This window comes from Carassius carassius, chromosome 32 (genome assembly GCF_963082965.1).
Source record: "Carassius carassius chromosome 32, fCarCar2.1, whole genome shotgun sequence".
NCBI lineage: Eukaryota > Metazoa > Chordata > Actinopteri > Cypriniformes > Cyprinidae > Carassius > Carassius carassius.
Window position 1 is genome coordinate 14,272,377 of NC_081786.1, and position 19,577 is coordinate 14,291,953.

At 40.6% G+C, this 19,577-nt stretch overlaps 2 protein-coding genes across 5 annotated transcripts; both read right to left on the minus strand.

Moving 5' to 3' along the window:
* Positions 1-300: 300 nt before the first annotated feature.
* Positions 301-5,436, minus strand: LOC132112784 (platelet-activating factor receptor-like). 3 transcript variants are annotated; one of them, XR_009425041.1, is made up of 3 exons: positions 5,366-5,436; positions 2,178-3,505; positions 301-2,083 (listed from the first exon to the last, which is right to left on the minus strand). XR_009425041.1 is itself a non-coding variant. In XM_059520447.1 (3 exons), exons 2-3 carry the CDS (start codon positions 3,494-3,496, stop codon positions 2,072-2,074), a joined length of 999 nt encoding a protein of 332 aa, XP_059376430.1. In that variant the 5' UTR covers positions 3,497-3,505; positions 5,366-5,436; the 3' UTR covers positions 301-2,071. The 3 variants fall into 3 exon arrangements, 2 of the variants coding, with proteins under 2 accessions (XP_059376430.1, XP_059376429.1); XM_059520447.1 differs by having other exon boundaries at positions 2,510-3,505; XM_059520446.1 differs by having other exon boundaries at positions 301-3,505.
* A 7,801-nt stretch (positions 5,437-13,237) lies between these two features.
* Positions 13,238-18,031, minus strand: LOC132112785 (platelet-activating factor receptor-like). 2 transcript variants are annotated; one of them, XR_009425042.1, is made up of 3 exons: positions 17,961-18,031; positions 14,759-16,099; positions 13,238-14,671 (listed from the first exon to the last, which is right to left on the minus strand). XR_009425042.1 is itself a non-coding variant. In XM_059520448.1 (3 exons), the coding sequence occupies exons 2-3, from the start codon at positions 16,088-16,090 to the stop codon at positions 14,660-14,662; spliced, it is 999 nt and encodes a 332-aa protein (XP_059376431.1). In that variant the 5' UTR covers positions 16,091-16,099; positions 17,961-18,031; the 3' UTR covers positions 13,240-14,659. The 2 variants fall into 2 exon arrangements, 1 of the variants encoding a protein (XP_059376431.1); XM_059520448.1 differs by having other exon boundaries at positions 13,240-14,671; positions 15,104-16,099.
* Positions 18,032-19,577: the final 1,546 nt, after the last annotated feature.

Here is a 19,577-nt window from a genome sequence, read left to right on the forward strand (position 1 = left end):
TGTAGCAACATAAGACTAATCACTGACCACTATTTTAAGTCACCACTGGGGGCCGCGATATTTTTGTCAAAATTTAAACACGCGATGATGATTTGAACCTGAAACCCAGTATGCATGACTGCTGAAATCTAAAATTGCTTATTATTGCATACCTGAATATTATTATTGCAAAACAGAATATATATATATATATATATATACACACACACACACACACACACACACACTGGCATAGTGTATATATCAAAACAAAACATATAAAGTTGAATGCACAGAAAAACAAAAACATACAGTTCAATGTTTTTTTTTATTAATGTTATTATTTTTATTATTAGTTTGCCTTTTCAGTGCTGATTAATTTGAATGACATACATAGCCTTATTCACAAGCAAACATCAATGACCATTTGAAATGTATACATTGTTTTTATATTGAAATATAAAAAGAGTTGCTGTACTAGAATAGCATCTGCAGTTGATAGAATGTGAGACCAGAAGTTTTTCTATTACATCTATCCTTCATACACTTCATACATTGAAAGAAATGATTCAGTCACTATTCACTTCCAATAAATGGATGAAAACCCAAGTCCCTACCTTTTGCATAACATCTCCTTTACGTTCCACAGAAGATAACTTTCATAACTTTAACAAAAAGTACTGTACAACACCATCTTGCAAAACTTCCTGCTTAATGCAGAAGTTAATTGCTGAGAAAGATTCAGCAGAAGCAGCTGTCATACAAGCATTATGTTATTTTACAATGTGCTAATGCAACAAGGAAATAAACATGATTGAATAATTGTCTAAAGGACCACCATAAAACACACAGCGTCCCCTTGGAATTATAAGGTTCTATCTGCATTCCGAGTAGTTTTGAGATTTTGAGCTTCAATGTTTTTGCATTCCATTCGACTATATAGATACAACTTTGTTGTTTATTTAAATAAAAAGTCCCAAACTGTACAGAACATTAAAAAATCTATCACATAATATAAATAAGTTGTCCCTGAATAAGAATATGTGAATAACTAAATTTTGACAAAAATATCAAATAGAACCTTATAATTCCAAGGTCATGTACACACCTTGTTAATTAAACAATAGAAAAATGGCAAGATATTACTGGGAATCTAAACACATATTTTCTTAAAAGTCTGGATTTGCAAATCCTTACATATAAAAAGAAAGATATAAATATCTTGTAAAAAGATATAAGAGATCAAGAAAAGGGCAGTTTATTGGTAATTTCAAAGTTTAAGTGCACATTTCCAGGGGATGTGTGGTTCAAGTTCCCCATTCTGGAAATCAAACCACTGCAAAATAATACTTGGGTTTCCTTTGTGGCATAAGAACTGGCCCACAGGAATGCTCCTCACAGAGCTACTTCAAAACAACCAACGTAGTACAATAAATATGTGTTGTCATATTAACATGAGACAGAAATAAACTATCAAGAGCAATTTGACGAAGAGCAATTTATATTCCTGATATTCCAAACTCCTCAGCAGCACCACAATCTCTCCCTTATTTAAGATAGACAGTGAAGCTCTGTCATCTGCATTGTCTAAAATAACAATTGAGCTGTCTTCTGTTCTTATCACCTCTTGGTTTGGTCAGAACTACCACAGCATCCTCTTGGCTCATTTGTCATCCTTATTCTAGAGAAGACTGTCTACTGATATGACATCATGTTTTCATTTGTTCAACACAAGAATGAACACCACATCTTATCAAAAATAACAACCCTTTTACAGATAATATGCTTTTCTAACCAATATAGATATTTCACTTACACAAGTGCAAACATTTAAAGGCATCATGCACATTCCTTTTTCGGTGATTTTTTTCTTTAAAAGACAATATTATAATACATGAATCAAATATCAGGTGGAAGAAGCTTAATATTTCAGTATATAAAGCATTTATCATATGCATTGAACAATTTGAAGAGATGGAATTATCTCGTTTATCTGCAAAGGGCAGCAACTGAAGATCATGTCAATAATTTGATTACCATTTAAAGGGATGGTTTACCTAAAAATGAAAGTTCTGTCATCATTTGCCCAGTCTCACGGTAACTCCTGTGGAACACAAAAGAAGAGATTTTGACTGGTTTGTTTAAGGCATTTTTATAATAATTTTTAAAACAAACAAACAAACAAACAAAAGTCATACCTTTGGAACAATATGAGGTTGAGTAAATGATGACAGTATTTAAATTTTTAGATGAACTATTCCTTTAAGAATCCAAACAGAACCTAATTTGGAATTGAAATTAATTTCAACTAGAATCTAAATCTAGATTATAATTGGTTAAAATAAACAGACAATAAATATTTCACAGCAGTTTTCTAATCTACAGTATATAAGATTACAATTTGCTAAAATAAGCAGACACCAAATATTTCTCAGCAGTTTTCTGATCTTCATTTTTCACTCTGATGTCTGCTCTTCAGTGACATAGCTGTGCTTAATGTGTTGCGTGAACAGTTTTTGCTTTGCTTGACCTTTGTGAAATGGTTCTGGATGTACTTGCGGAACATTGTAGTGGCGAAGCAATACACCAGCGGGTCCAGTAGGCAATTGAGCCCCATAAGCATGAGGGTGATCTGGTGAGCATCGTTTAATCTTTGGTGAGTTTTGTCTTCCCAATCTTTCCTCAAGTGCAGCACAGACAACACCCAGGGTCCCTGCACCACGTGGTGGGGGAGGAAACAGATCACAAAGACGCCTATGACAGTACACAGCATCCTCAAAGCTCTGCGCTTAGTACCACCGGGACGCTTTCCTGTGCTGGCTCGAGGCTGACTGATGGGCTGCTTTAGAAGAGCTCGAGCAATCAAAATGTTGCAGACAATCACCATCAAGAAAACAAGAAAGAACACGGCAATAATGATGAAGTGGGTGACGGCCACTGTTTTTATTGTAGAGTCTTCCTCATTTTGATAACCCTCAAAACAGCGAGAAATGTTATTGTCCTTCTGGATTCCCGTATTAGTGAGATATTTAATTGAAGCTGCAAGAGTGATGACCCAGATGAGCGCTGAGATGATTGCTCCACGTTTCCAGCAGTCAGAAGAAGCAGCCACCAGTGGCCTGGTAACGGCCCAGTAACGGTTAATGCTGATGACAGCAAGGAAGAGAATAGAGCAGTATGTGTTGATGAAGAAAAGAGAGCCTGTGATACTACAGAGGAATTCTGGGCTCCTCCAGTTGCCGTGATTCTTGTAGTAGTCAATCCAGAACGGTAGAGCGACCACAAACAGCAGGTCTGCAACAGTCAAATTGGTCATGTAGATTCGAATCTCATTCATGGCTTTACACTCCCGCATATGGTGCAGCACATAAAGAGCGTAGCAGTTGGCCATCAACCCCAAGGGAAAGACCAGTCCATAGAATATAGGAAAGAGAGTGTAACGGAACTCTGAGTCAAGGAATGTGTTGGCAGGGCTGTTATTTCCAACAGTCATAAAGTCAGTGTTAGGAGTCGTCATCTTGTTCTCCTGAGAACAAAACAGACCCAAAAAGCAAAATACAATTAAATTTGGTTCCTTCTAGTACACTTTGAAGTAGTCATCTTAAAATGATATTGGCTGAGCTGTAGATGGAGGAGGTACTATCCCCCTCTCTTGATTATAATGGTTCTCTATACTTTTTTTTTTATGGTAAGTGTTGCCTTAGAAGTAAAGTTTCTGCACCACATTGAAATAATGAAACTGAAATAGTTTGAAACGGTTTCAAACATGTTTCCCAAACACCTTAACCCCTGGCTTCCACTGGCTGACCAAACTAACAGTCCTGCCCTGAACTCAGACACTGGTTTGGACAATGTTTGATACTGTCACAAAACATGATGTTTACACTTTCATCCTTTAACTTGTTTTTTTTTTAGGGGGGGGGGGGGGGGGGGCTGTTCACACAGAACACACTTTTCAGTAAATTTCTAGGCCTATACTTTGGTATTGAGAGTTCAAAATGTCACTTTTATTAACTAGAAATATGGGAGTGGAGCATTGAGAGCAGTAAATCTTATTACTCATGTTCTAGAAAGCATTCAGTTTTTTCTCATCGTTGCATGTTTATCTGCAATCTCTTACTGAAAGCAGGAAATGAATTTGTGAAACTTTTTTTTAAAACCACAGCCACCATATCATTTCAAAATATGTTTTTACCATGACTTACAATGCCAGATACTATCAAGTACTTTTTGTTCAGCATTTCTGTGTTATATTTTATGATTTTTCAGTATATAATGTAGAAATAATGTAGAAGCTATTCTATTCAAGTTATCTTGACCTCAAAAAAGCATGAGAATATTTTTGCTGTTCCACCCAGGCACTTCACTGACCCTGCTACCCTTTGTGACCTACAAAGGGGACATTCGGCACTACACAGCATATAAGACCCTGTTTGTGAAAACCCAGCTAAAGTTATTTTGTTGGTGATTTAATCTTTTATATATAAAAGCATCCTACATAAGGTAAAGAACATTGTTAAAAATGTGATATTGATATCTTTATTACTGACTAAGACCATGTCAAAAATCGAAATCATAGTAAAAATTAATGGTTGAAATCAAACTTTGATGCTTGTTTTCTCATAAATAGATTTTGAGACTTTAGCCTTGTCTTCACAGAGAGAGTCACACCAATTTATACTCAATTGAACCTGCAGCTTTTCAGCAACAATACAATACAGTATACAGTTTCAACAAATTATACAATGTCTCACAATAAAACAGTGACAACATTATATAGCAGACATTTACCTGAATATATGCTTAGCGTATTTTCTAGTCTAGTTGTTCGATATATGCCTACAAACGCTGTGACAACTAGCCCCGGCCTCCCTATAATTGTTTACAATAGCAATAACACAACTCGTAATTGTAAGCAGGACCATAGACCACATAGCATTACTTATTCACATTACATCGAATTTTTTGTTTTACACTAATAATAAATTGTTCATGTGTACTTTTAAGTTAAATATTACACTCTATTGGATTTTTTATTTGCACTGCATATTAATCACACGGTGGGCTTTTCCAGCATTACATGTGTCAATATTGCATCTTCACCTTATAGGCAGAACAAACGACATTAAAATATCGTAGTCGATGTCGAAACACCCAAAAACTGTCGAGTTTTACATAACTGATATTTATAACAATAATTCTGCTGCTCTTGGTTGGTATCTGCTCACAGTGAATATCATAACAAGATAGCGCGCGGTCTCCTGCGAGTGACGCCAAACTATTCTAGTCTCTGACACATGAAAAAGCTTTTACGCGTGCTTTTCTTATTCTTTAACAATTAACAACTCTTTTAAATTAGCAAAACTACACTTATATCTTATCCTACCTTGTAGTTCCCGGTGAATGTGACGCTCGAAAGCAGCGCTCTGAGCGTTCAAGCCTTCAGCGCTCAGCTTTTCATATTTCACACATTGTCACACCTCCCGCTGTCACTTCCTATTTTCACCCCGGTTATATTCCAGAGAACGCTGTGATAACACTTCGTTTTCAGTATTAATAAAATGTAAAGTTACGCAGCTATGCATCACCTCTTCATGAGATTGGACGAAAAAACGCACAGGCATGGGGTACTTTGAAGAAAAGATCAAACCAATAGTTGATGAATCTCTGCTTTGTTTTGCTGATCTCTTCTCTGTTTTTATTTTTAGGGGTAACTGTTAAAGTAGATCTCTACCAGGGACCTTCAAAGTTCCCTTTCATAGGTCACTTCGATGCTGCGGTGACGTCACCACGTATGGGAACACCTTCGGTGTGACGAATGTCTGAAGCCCTATACCATCCCGCCAATCCTATTGGCCAAATAGCGTGTGGCACCGCCCAGCATGCGTAAGCATATATATACCTGGTGCCGCGCACCATTTACCTCAGATTTCATTCCTTCAGTACGAAGCGAATCTTCTGTGCCCTATTGTCTCGCATTCTCAGCGATCATCTACGAGCAGTATACTCCTCTCCGCGGACGCGATGAGCTTCAAAAAGAGCAAGGACCCGTGTACCAGGTACATCGTTAAGGGGAACACTCATGACAGGTGCGTAGTTTGCCTAGGCTTACACCACGCACAGGAGGCGCTTAGCGGCCTTTCTTCATGCCCCCATTGCGATGGCCTGCGGCTCAGGGTGCTTCGCTCTAGGGTAGATGTGTTCTCCGATGTCGCCGTGTCTAACCCCCGCCACACCACTTCTGCGACTGCCGAGGCACTGCACGAGGTGATAGCTTGGGGTGACATGTGTGACATGGAGTTTGAGGACATTTCAGCGATGGAAAATTATTCTCCACATCGCTCGCTCTCCCCTACCCTAATACACAGAAAAACTTTTGAACCTGTCGTCTTTTCCTGTGAGGATTTACGGCCCACACCGGAGGCATGTAGTGCCATCTCCTTCGGTTGTGACCGCCATGATGACGACGTTCCACTGCGGCCTCGGGGTCTGAGGACTTCGTGGCCGACACGAGCCCTCTCCCTCCTAGTGGACAGGAGAGGCGTGTTTCCCCCTCCTACAGTGAGCTGTTGGATGTGGTTTCCCGTGCAGTGGGTACATTGGGGCTGGAATGGGAGGTTGAGAAGGCCGGGGCCCAACCTTCTTCGAAGCTGGACGACCGTTTCCTAACTAGTCGGACACCTGCGCAGCCCCGGATGCCTTTACCCTTTTTCCCGGATCTCCACCAGGAGGTTTCGAGGTCCTGGAAACAGCCGTTTTCGGCGCGCATCACGAACGCTGCGGCTGCGGATTTCACCACCATTTCGGACATGGCGGGCCATGGCTATACAGCGATACCGCCGGTGGAAGAGACTCTCGCCGAACATCTTGCGCCTAATTCGGCCGCGGCGTGGAAGTCTCGCCCCCTCCTCCCCTCGAAGGCGTGTCGAGTCACGTCTAGTTTAGTGGGGAAATCCTATATGGCCGCTGGCCAAGCGGCTGCTTCGCTTCATTCTATGGCGGTCCTTCAGGCCTACCAAGCGGAGCTGTTAAAAGGATTGGACGAAGGGGAGGGCATTACACCTGAGGCGGTTAAGGAATTACGGCAAGCAACTGATTTGGCGCTTCGTGCTACCAAACATACTGCTCGAGCAGTGGGCCGTTCCATGGCTGGATTAATTACGGTTGAGCGCCACCTCTGGCTTAATCTCACCGATATAAAGGAAAAGGATAAATCTTTCCTCATGGATACCCCTGTGTCTAAGGACGGTTTGTTTGGAGAGGCTGTCACTTCAGTGGTGGAGAAATTCAGAGCAGCGAAACAGCAATCAGCCGCTTTCCGCCAGCTGATTCCCCGCAGACCCAGAGAGGTTGAACGCCGTCAGGCGCCCGCGTGTTCTCGCTCAACCTCCTCTCACCGCCAGCGAGTGCCCTCTCGGGAAGAGCCTTCACCTATGGCGCCCCCTCGCAAGGATTGGGGCCTTAGGGTTGTTCCACCGGCTCAACAACGCCAACGAAAAAGGTTGAACCTGAGTTCGACGGCCAATGCCTCTCGTTCTCGGGCACCGAACAGCAGCTCCTGATTTTTTCGCTGCCTGCCAGGGACTGTGCCCTCCGCTAGAAAGCGCTGTTGGACCGCTTTCGCACATCCAACACTCTCATTGCAGTCCCCACGCTCAAACCCTGACTGTTTCGCCGCAAACAGCGCCTCGAACAGCATTGGAGCGAACTGTAACACCAATCGCTTCCTCAGACACTCTGCACGATCCAGTTTTCAGAGCTCGAGGAGCGCTTCAAAGGGTCGTCATCGAACGGCCCGTCATGACGGCTCGCACAGCCGCCGCTATTTCGCTAGCGGCAGAGCCCGATGCTCAATCTGTTTGCCTAATTCCTGCCGTGGACACGTTTCAGGATTACGTACAACGAGATGCAACGACTGCTATGCATATACTTCCCCTGTGCACGAACACCGTGAGTCTTTCGTGCCCGGACATCTCTATGTGTGCAACAGCGTTGCAGGAAACGAACATTTTCAAACCGCTAATATTGTTTCGGGCCGCGTGGGAACGCTTGCCCGGCATTTCTCAATGGGTGTTACGCACAATTTGTCACGGATACACCATTCAGTTTCGGAAAGGCCCGCCCCCTTTCCGCGGAATTCTCTCCACGGTGATGAAACTGATGGACATGGCGGTGCTGAGACGGGAAATGTTAGCTCTACTGAGCAAAGGGGCTATAAAAGAAGTACACCCCTCTCAGATGGAGTCAGGGTTTTACAGCCGTTATTTTGTGGTACCAAAAAAGGACGGCGGATTACGACCCATTCTGGATTTACGCCGTCTGAATCTTGCACTCAGGTCGAGCAAATTCAAGATGTTGACGGTAAAGTCTATTTTGTCTCAGATTCAACCAAACGACTGGTTTGTCACGATCGATCTGAAGGATGCTTATTTTCATATTCAGATCATCGAGAGACACCGGCAGTTCCTCAGATTCGCTTTAGAGGGCAAAGCGTATCAGTACCGCGTTCTTCCCTTTGGCTTAGCGCTAGCTCCCCGTACGTTCTCAAAATGCATGGACTTAGCTCTGGCCCCGTTGCGGCTCCGGGGCGTCCGTGTGTTGAACTATCTGGACGATTGGCTGGTGTTAGCGCAATCTCAGACTCAAGCACACTCTCATCGGGATATTGTGCTGAATCATTTACACAGCCTGGGCTTACGCACGAACTTCCAGAAAAGTGTGTTGGTCCCCTCTCAACGGATTACTTTTCTGGGAATAGAATTGGACTCTCGCGCGATGACAGCAAAGCTTTCTCTCCCGCGCGCTCAGTCGATTACGTCATGCGTTCAGCACTTCAGGGCGGGTCACACAGTGACGGTGAGACTGTGCCTCAGACTGTTAGGTCTAATGGCGGCGGCGCTTCCCATGCGCCCGTTTCAGTGGTGGACGAAACGACAGAATATTTCACCCCGTTGTCCTCCGCATCGAACGATCTCGGTGACGCGGAGGTGTGTAATGTCGTTAAAACGATGGACGTCAGCCGAATTTCTCCTCACCGGGGTTCGGCTGGGAATTTGTGCTTCCCGAGAGACTGTCACGACAGATGCGTCTTTGACCGAGTGGGGAGCTGTTTGTCATGGGCGCCCAGCCCACGGAGTGTGGACAGCGGCACAACGCAGCTGGCACATAAACAAATTGGAATTACTGGCGGTTTTTCTGGCTCTCCAGTATTTTTCGAGTCAACACTATTTTTCGACAACACTGCGGTCGTGGCTTATCTGAACCATCAGGGAGGATTGCGTTCTCGCCCCCTGTGCAGGCTGGCGAGACGTATTCTTCTTTGGTCTCACGACAGATTTCTGTCGATCCGGGCTGTTCACATCCCCGGACGACTGAACTTCGGAGCGGATTTACTATCCAGACAGGCTCTGGAACAGGGGGAATGGAGATACCCCCAAACGGTGAATCACCTATGGCAGATTTTCGGGGGAAGCGAAAGTGGATTTATTCGCGTCGAGCACGACTACGCATTGCCCGCTATGGTTCTCCCTATGCCCTCCATCACCCCTGGGTCTGGGTGCGCTAGCTCACAGCTGGCCCAGGACCAGTTTGTATGCGTTTCCTCCGATTCGTCTGATCCCAGCGGTATTATGCAGAATACGGCGGGACAGAGTGTGACAGCTGCTGCTGGTGGCTCCGCGATGGCACACACAGCCGTGGTTTGCGGATCTCATCAATCTGTTAGCGGGCTCTCCGTGGGAGATTCCCCTCAGACGGGATTTATCATCGCAAGCACAGGGACGGATCTGGCATCCGAGGCCAGATCTGTGGAATCTGTGGGCGTGGCCTCTGAGCGGAGTGAGTTGATATGTCCTGGTCTTTCTGCTGAAACTACCGAGACTATACTGAACTCTAGAGCAGTTTCTACGAGACGCTTATATGCTTTCAAGTGGAAACTGTTTATGACATGGTGTGAAACTCATGATGTGGATCCAGTTTACTGCCCTGTGGCTTCAGTACTGGAGTTTCTTCAGGACCGTTTTTCGGATGGATTGACACCAGCCACCCTGAAGGTTTATGTGGCAGCTATCTCAGCTCACCATGAGTATATAGGTGGTGTTTCAGTGGGTCGTCATCCACTGGTTTCTTGCTTTATACAGGGTGCGCGACGGTTGAGACCTTTCCGCCCTGTGCGAGTTCCTTCATGGGATTTATCCATTGTGTTACTGGGTTTGTCAGGGCATCCGTTTGAGCCCCTGGAAACTGTATCGGATAAGCTCCTGACTCTGAAGACACTTCTTCTCATGGCTTTATCCTCCCTTAAGAGAGTTGGGGATTTACAGGCTCTCTCTGTCTCACCCTCGTGCATGGAGTTTGCACCAGGTTCTGTGAAAGTGTTGTTGCGACCTAGGCCTAATTATGTTCCTAAGGTCGCGTCTAATCCTTTTCATTTTCAGCAAGTGGTCCTGGAGGCTTTTTCTCCTGCTGCGGCAGAGTCTGGGGATCTAAGTCTTTGCCCTGTGAGAGCGTTAAATACTTGGATCAAAAATTAAATACTTGTGGATCGTACTGCCCCATGGCGTGAGTCTGACCAGCTGTTTGTCTGTTTTGGACATAAGAATAAAGGCCATGCAGTTACGAAACAGCGCATGTCCCATTGGCTGGTGGAGGCTATTTCCTTGGCCTATGAGGCACGCGGTCTCGCTTCGCCCTTAGGAGTAAAAGGTCATTCCACGAGAGCAGTGGCTTCTTCTCAAGCCTTTCTCAGTGGATCTTCTATGGATGATATCTGTGCTGCGGCAGGCTGGTCCTCACCGAGCACTTTTATCAGGTCTTACAGTCTGGATGTGAGGATGGCTCCTGGCTCCCGGGTTCTCTCCGCTTGAGCAGATGCTTCCTTGGATCCAAGCTATCAGGTACGTCAGGCGTGATGGTATAGCGTTCCCATACGTGGTGACGTCACCGCAGCATCGAAGTGACCTATGAAAGGGAACATCTCGGTTACGTATGTAACCTTGGTTCCCTGAATAGGGAACGAGATGCTGCGGTTCTGGCCATGCCATACCTTGATAGCTTTCTTCTTCTTCTTCGTCATGAAATCTGAGGTAAATGGCGTGCGGCACCAGGTATATATATGCTTACGCATGCTGGGCGGTGCCACACGCTATTTGGCCAATAGGATTGGCGGGATGGTATAGGGCTTCAGACATTCGTCACACCGAAGGTGTTCCCATACGTGGTGACGTCACTGCAGCATCTCGTTCCCTATTCAGGGAACCAAGGTTACATACGTAACCGAGATGTTTTATGCTGTTCAGTCAAAACCTGGAAAACTAAGTCCAAAGTACATGCAGTGAGCACAGTAGAATCCTCTAAGATGATCATTTGGCTCACTGCCCTTGATTAGTCATCATTTTTGTTTATCATTATTCAAGAGAAGTAGTTTTTCCCAATAGGAATTTAAAGGGGTTCCAAAAAATGTGTGACCTGGGACCTCGCTAGACCATTATTCAGACTCATATTGATAAAAGAGTATGGACAAATTCATTGGAAAAACTCTCTTTAACTTGCCCACATTCTTTCCCAGGGCTAAATATATACACACACATTTTTTTATTAACATTTATGGTCACTTTAGTTTGGGGACCAATTCTCACAATTAACTACTAATTTTGCTTTAATAAACTCCAAATTTCTGCTAATTAATAGCTAGTTATATAGTTGTTAAGTTTAGGTGTGGAGGAGGATAAGGGATCAAAAATATGATCATACAGAATAAGGCATTATATGTTTTATAAGTGCTAATAAACAGACAATATCTTAGTAAAAACCATCTAGACAATCTTCTGGAATTGCCGTAAATGTTTTTCTCATGTCCTATCATCAGAAGGAAGGGACTATAAACAAATTTTAACACTGCTAAACATACAAGCACTGAGACCCACCCTTATTATTTTGAAATCAAGCCACGGCCCTGAAAACATCTAAATGATTAGAGACTCCCTGAATCACTCTGTTGTTCAGTGGTTTTGTAATGGAGGAAGCAGCAAATCGACGTAAACCATATAAAAAATGACTGCAGATACTGAACTGGCTAAGGGTTTCTCCTCGGTGCATTTGACACTTGGATTGAGACACTTTATTAATTATGTAATTTTGTAAATATAGTAAATATCATAACATAATTTTACCCCTGGAAACATAATTAAGTATAAAATTACAGTATACTGACTGACTGTTTTATTGTACTTATGTAGCAACATAAGACTAATCACTGACCACTATTTTAAGTCACCACTGGGGGCCGCTAATGCACGCGATGATGATTTGAACCTGAAACCCAGTATGCATGACTGCTGAAATCTAAAATTGCTTATTACTGCATACCTGAAGAACAGTATATATATATATATATATATATATATATATATATATATATATATATATATATATATATATATATATATATATATATATATATTATCTATAAAAACAAAACATATAAAGTTGAAATTACAGAAAAACAAAAAAACAGTTCAATGTTTTTTTTTATTATTGTTATTATTTTTATTATTACTTTGCCTTTTCAGTGCTGATTAATTTACATGACATACATAGTCTTATTTCACAAGCAAACATCAATGACCATTTGAAATGTATACATTGTGTTTATATTGAAATATAAAAAGTGAAAGTGACATGACATTCAGTCAAGTATGGTGATCCATACTCAGAATTTGTGCTCTGCATTTAACCCATCCAAAGTGCACACACACAGAGCAGAGAACACACACACTGTGAACACACACCCGGAGCAGTGCGCAGCCATTTATGCTGCAGCGCCCGGGGAGCAGTTGGGGGTTCAGTGCCTTGCTCAAGGGCACCTAAGTCATGGTATTGAAGGTGGAGAGAGAACTGTACATGCACTCCCCCACCTACAGTTCCTGCCGTCCCGAGACTCAAACTCACAACCTTTCAATTGCCAGTCCGACTCTCTAACAATTTGGCCACGACTTCCCTCTTAAAAAGAGTTTCTGTACTAGAATAGCATCTGCAGTTGATAGAATGTGAGACCAGAAGTTTTTCTATTACATCTATCCTTCATACACTTCATACATTGAATCATCTCTTGAAAGAGATGATTCAGTCACTATTCACTAAATGGATGAAAACCCATTTCCCTACCTTTTGCATAACATCTCCTTTACGTTCCACAGAAGAATGTCACACAGGTTTGGAAAGAACATGTGGGTGAGTAAATGAGAACTTTCATAAATTTAACAAAAAGGACTGTACAACACCATCTTGCAAAACTTCCTGCTTAATGTAGAAGTTAATTGCTGAGAAAGATTCAGCAGAAGCAGCTGTCATACAAGCATTATGTTATTTTACAATGTGCTAATGCAACAAGGAAATAAACATGATTGAATAATTGTCTAAAGGACCACCATAAAACACACAGCGTCCCCTTGGAATTATAAGGTTCTATCTGCATTCCGAGTAGTTTTGAGATTTTGAGCTTCAATGTTTTTGCATTCCATTCGACTATATAGATACAACTTTGTTGTTTATTTAAATAAAAGGCCCAAACTGTACAGAACATTAAAAAATTTATCACATAATATAAATAAGTTGTCCCTGAATAAGAATATGTGAATAACTAAATTTTGACAAAAATATCAAATAGAACCTTATAATTCCAAGGTCATGTACACACCTTGTTAATTAAACAATAGAAAAATGGCAAGATATTACTGGGAATTTAAACACATATTTTCTTAAAAGTCTGGATTTGCAAATCCTTACATATAAAAAGAAAGATATAAATATCTTGTAAAAAGATATAAGAGATCAAGAAAAGGGCAGTTTATTGGTAATTTCAAAGTTTAAGTGCACATTTCCAGGGGATGTGTGGTTCAAGTTCCCCATTCTGGAAATCAAACCACTGCAAAATAATACTTGGGTTTCCTTTGTGGCATAAGAACTGGCCCACAGGAATGCTCCTCACAGAGCTACTTCAAAACAACCAACGTAGTACAATAAATATGTGTTGTCATATTAACATGAGGCAGAAATAAACTATCAAGAGCAATTTGACGAAGAGCAATTTATATTCCTGATATTCCAAACTCCTCAGCAGCACCACAATCTCTCCCTTATTTAAGATAGACAGTGAAGCTCTGTCATCTGCATTGTCTAAAATAACAATTGAGCTGTCTTCTGTTCTTATCACCTCTTGGTTTGGTCAGAACTACCACAGCATCCTCTTGGCTCATTTGTCATCCTTATTCTAGAGAAGACTGTCTACTGATATGACATCATGTTTTCATTTGTTTAACACAAGAATGAACACCACATCTTATCAAAAATAACAACCCTTTTACAGATAATATGCTTTTCTAACCAATATAGATATTTCACTTACACAAGTGCAAACATTTAAAGGCATCATGCACATTCCTTTTTCGGTGATTTTTTTCTTTAAAAGACAATATTACAATACATGAATCAAATATCAGGTGGAAGAAGCTTAATATTTCAGTATATAAAGCATTTATCATATGCATTGAACAATTTGAAGAGATGGAATTATCTCGTTTATCTGCAAAGGGCAGCAACTGAAGATCATGTCAATAATTTGATTACCATTTAAAGGGATGGTTTACCTAAAAATGAAAGTTCTGTCATCATTTGCCCAGTCTCACGGTAACTCCTGTGGAACACAAAAGAAGAGATTTTGACTTTGACTTTGTGTTTAAGGCATTTTTATAATAATTTTTAAAACAAACAAAAGTCATACCTTTGGAACAATATGAGGTTGAGTAAATGATGACAGTATTTTCATTTTTAGATGAACTATTCCTTTAAGAATCCAAACAGAACCTAATTTGGAATTGAAATTAATTTCCACTAGAATCTAAATAAATAAAGCAGACAATAAATAAATATTGTTAAAATAAGCAGACAATAAATATTTTTCAGCAGTTTTCTAATCTACAGTATATAAGATTACAATTTGCTAAAATAAGCAGACACCAAATATTTCTCAGCAGTTTTCTGATCTTCATTTTTCACTCTGATGTCTGCTCTTCAGTGACATAGCTGTGCTTAATGTGTTGTGTGAACAGTTTTTGCTTTGCTTGACCTTTGTGAAATGGTTCTGGATGTACTTGCGGAACATTGTAGTGGCGAAGCAATACACCAGCGGGTCCAGTAGGCAATTGAGCCCCATAAGCATGAGGGTGATCTGGTGAGCATCGTTTAATCTTTGGTGAGTTTTGTCTTCCCAATCTTTCCTCAAGTGCAGCACAGACAACACCCAGGGTCCCTGCACCACGTGGTGGGGGAGGAAACAGATCACAAAGACGCCTATGACAGTACACAGCATCCTCAAAGCTCTGCGCTTAGTACCACCGGGACGCTTTCCTGTGCTGGCTCGAGGCTGACTGATGGGCTGCTTTAGAAGAGCTCGAGCAATCAAAATGTTGCAGACAATCACCATCAAGAAAACAAGAAAGAACACGGCAATAATGATGAAGTGGGTGACGGCCACTGTGTTTATTGTAGAGTTTTCCTCGTTTTGATAACCCTCAAAACAGCGAGAAATGTTATTGTCCTTCTGGATTCCCGTATTAGTGAGATATTTAATTGAAGCTGCAAGAGTGATGACCCAGATGAGCGCTGAGATGATTGCTCCACGTTTCCAGGAATCAGAAGAAGCAGCCACCAGTGGCCTGGTAACGGCCCAGTAACGGTTAATGCTGATGACAGCAAGGAAGAGAATAGAGCAGTATGTGTTGATGAAGAAAAGAGAGCCTGTGATACTACAGAGGAATTCTGGGCTCCTCCAGTTGCCGTGATTCTTGTAGTAGTCAATCCAGAACGGTAGAGCGACCACAAACAGCAGGTCTGCAACAGTCAAATTGGTCATGTAGATTCGAATCTCATTCATGGCTTTACACTCCCGCATATGGTGCAGCACATAAAGAGCGTAGCAGTTGGCCATCAACCCCAAGGGAAAGACCAGTCCATAGAATATAGGAAAGAGAGTGTAACGAAACTCTGAGTCAAGGAATGTGTTGGCAGGGCTGTTATTTCCAACAGTCATAAAGTCAGTGTTAGGAGTCGTCATCTTGTTCTCCTGAGAACAAAACAGACCCAAAAAGCAAAATACAATTAAATTTGGTTCCTTCTAGTACACTTTGAAGTAGTCATCTTAAAATGATATTGGCTGAGCTGGAGATGGAGGAGGTAGTATCCCCCTCTCTTGATTATAATGGTTCTCTATACTTCTTTTTTATGGTAAGTGTTGCCTTAGAAGTAAAGTTTCTGCACCACATTGAAATAATGAAACTGAAATAGTTTGAAACGGTTTTCAAACATGTTTCCCAAACACCTTAACCCCTGGCTTCCACTGGCTGACCAAACTAACAGTCCTGCCCTGAACTCAGACACTGGTTTGGACAATGTTTGATACTGTCACAAAACATGATGTTTACACTTTCATCCTTTAACTTGTTTTTGTTTTGTTTTTTTTTAGGGGGGGGGGGGGGCTGTTCACACAGAACACACTTTTCAGTAAATTTCTAGGCCTATACTTTGGTATTTAGAGTTCAAAATGTCACTTTTATTAACTAGAAATATGGGAGTGGAGCATTGAGACCAGTAAATCTTATTACTCATGTTCTAGAAAGCATTCAGTTATTTCTCATCGTTGCATGTTTATCTGCAATCTCTTACTGAAAGCAGGAAATGAATTTGTGAAACTTTTTTTTAAAACCACAGCCACCATATCATTTCAAAATATGTTTTTACCATGACTTACAATGCCAGATACTATCAAGTACTTTTTGTTCAGCATTTCAATGTTATATTTTATGATTTTTCAGTATATAATGTAGAAATAATGTAGAAGCTATTTATAAGTTATCTTGACCTCAAAAAAGCATGAGAACATTTTTGCTGTTCCACCCAGGCACTTCACTGACCCTGCTACCCTTTGTGACCTACAAAGGGGACATTCGGCACTACACAGCATATAAGACCCTGTCTGTGAAACCCAGCTAATGTTATTTTGTTGGTGATTTAATCTTTTATATATAAAATCATCCTTCATAAGGTAAAGAACATTGTTAAAAATGTGATATTGATATCTTTATTACTGACTAAGACCATGTCAAAAATCGAAATCATAGTAAAAATTAATGGTTGAAATCAAACTTTGATGCTTGTTTTCTCATAAATAGATTTTGAGACTTTAGCCTTGTCTTCACAGAGAGAGTCACACCAATTTATACTCAATTGAACCTGCAGCTTTTCAGCAACAATACAATACAGTATACAGTTTCAACAAATTATACAATGTCTCACAATAAAACAGTGACAACATTATATAGCAGACATTGACCTGAATATATGCTTAGCGTATTTTCTAGTCTAGTTGTTCGATATATGCCTACAAACGCTGTGACAACTAGCCCCGGCCTCCATATAATTGTTTACAATAGCAATAACACAACTCGTAATTGTAAGCAGGTCCATAGACCACATAGCATTACTTATTCACATTACATCGAATTTCTTGTTTTACACCAATAATAAATTGTTCATGTGTACTTTTAAGTTAAATATTACACTCTATTGGATTTTTTATTTTTACTGCATATTAATCACACGGTGGGCTTTTCCAGCATTACATGTGTCAATATTGCATCTTCACCTTATAGGCAGAACAAACGACATTAAAATATCGTAGTCGATGTCGAAACACCCAAAAACTGTCGAGTTTTACATAACTGATATTTATAACAATAATTCTGCTGCTCTTGGTTGGTATCTGCTCACAGTGAATATCATAACAAGATAGCGCGCGGTCTCCTGCGAGTGACGCCAAACTATTCTAGTCTCTGACACATGAAAAAGCTTTTACGCGTGCTTTTCTTATTCTTTAACAATTAACAACTCTTTTAAATTAGCAAAACTACACTTATATCTTATCCTACCTTGTAGTTCCCGGTGAATGTGACGCTCGAAAGCAGCGCTCTGAGCGTTCAAGCCTTCAGCGCTCAGCTTTTCATATTTCACACATTGTCACACCTCCCGCTGTCACTTCCTATTTTCACCCCGGTTATATTCCAGAGAACGCTGTGATAACACTTCGTTTTCAGTATTAATAAAATGTAAAGTTACGCAGCTATGCATCACCTCTTCATGAGATTGGACGAAAAACGCACAGGCACGGGATACTTTGAAGAAAAGATCAGACCAGTAGTTGATGAATCTCTGCTTTGTTTTGCTGATCTCTTCTCTGTTTTTATTTTTAGGGGTAACTCGTTAAAGTAGATCTCTACCAGGGACCTTCAAAGTTTTATGCTGTTCAGTCAAAACTGGAAAACCAAGTCCAAAGTACATGCAGTGAGCACAGTAGAATCCTCTAAGATGATCATTTGGCTCACTGCCCTTGATTAGTCATCATTTTTGTTTTTCCCAATAGGAATTTAAAGGGGTTCCAAAAAATGTGTGACCTGGGACCTCGCTAGACCATTATTCAGTCTCATGTTAATAAAAGAGTATGGAAAAATTCATTGCAAAAACTCTCTTTAACTTAACTTTAACTAAATATATACACACACATTTTTTATTAACATTTATGGTCACTTTAGTTTGGGGACCAATTCTCACAATTAACTACTACTTTTGCCTCAATAAACTCCAAATTTCTGCTAATTAATAGCTAGTTATATAGTTGTTAAGTTTAGGTGTGGAGGAGGATAAGGGATCAAAAATATGATCATACAGAATAAGGCATTATATGTTTTATAAGTGCTAATAAACAGACAATATCTTAGTAAAAACCATCTAGACAATCTTCTGGAATTGCCGTAAATGTTTTTCTCATGTCCTATCATCAGAAGGAAGGGACTATAAACAAATTTTAACACTGCTAAACATACAAGCACTGAGACCCACCCTTATTATTTTGAAATCAAGCCACGGCCCTGAAAACATCTAAATGATTAGAGACTCCCTGAATCACTCTGTTGTTCAGTGGTTTTGTAATGGAGGAAGCAGCAAATCGACGTAAACCATATAAAAAATGACTGCAGATACTGAACTGGCTAAGGGTTTCTCCTCGGTGCATTTGACACTTGGATTGAGACACTTTATTAATTATGTAATTTTGTAAATATAGTAAATATCATAACATAATTTTACCCCTGGAAACATAATTAAGTATAAAATTACAGTATACTGACTGACTGTTTTATTGTACTTATGTAGCAACATAAGATTAATCACTGACCACTATTTTAAGTCACCACTGGGGGCCGCTAATGCACGCGATGATGATTTGAACCTGAAACCCAGTATGCATGACTGCTGAAATCTAAAATTGCTTATTATTGCATACCTGAAAAACAGAATATATATATTATCTATAAAAACAAAACATATAAAGTTGAATGCAAAAAAAAACAAAAACATACAGTTCAATGTTTTTTTTTATTATTGTTATTATTTTTATTATTAGTTTGCCTTTTCAGTGCTGATTAATTTACATTACATATACATAGTCTTATTTCGCCCGGGGAGCATTTGGGGGTTCAGTGCCTTGCTCA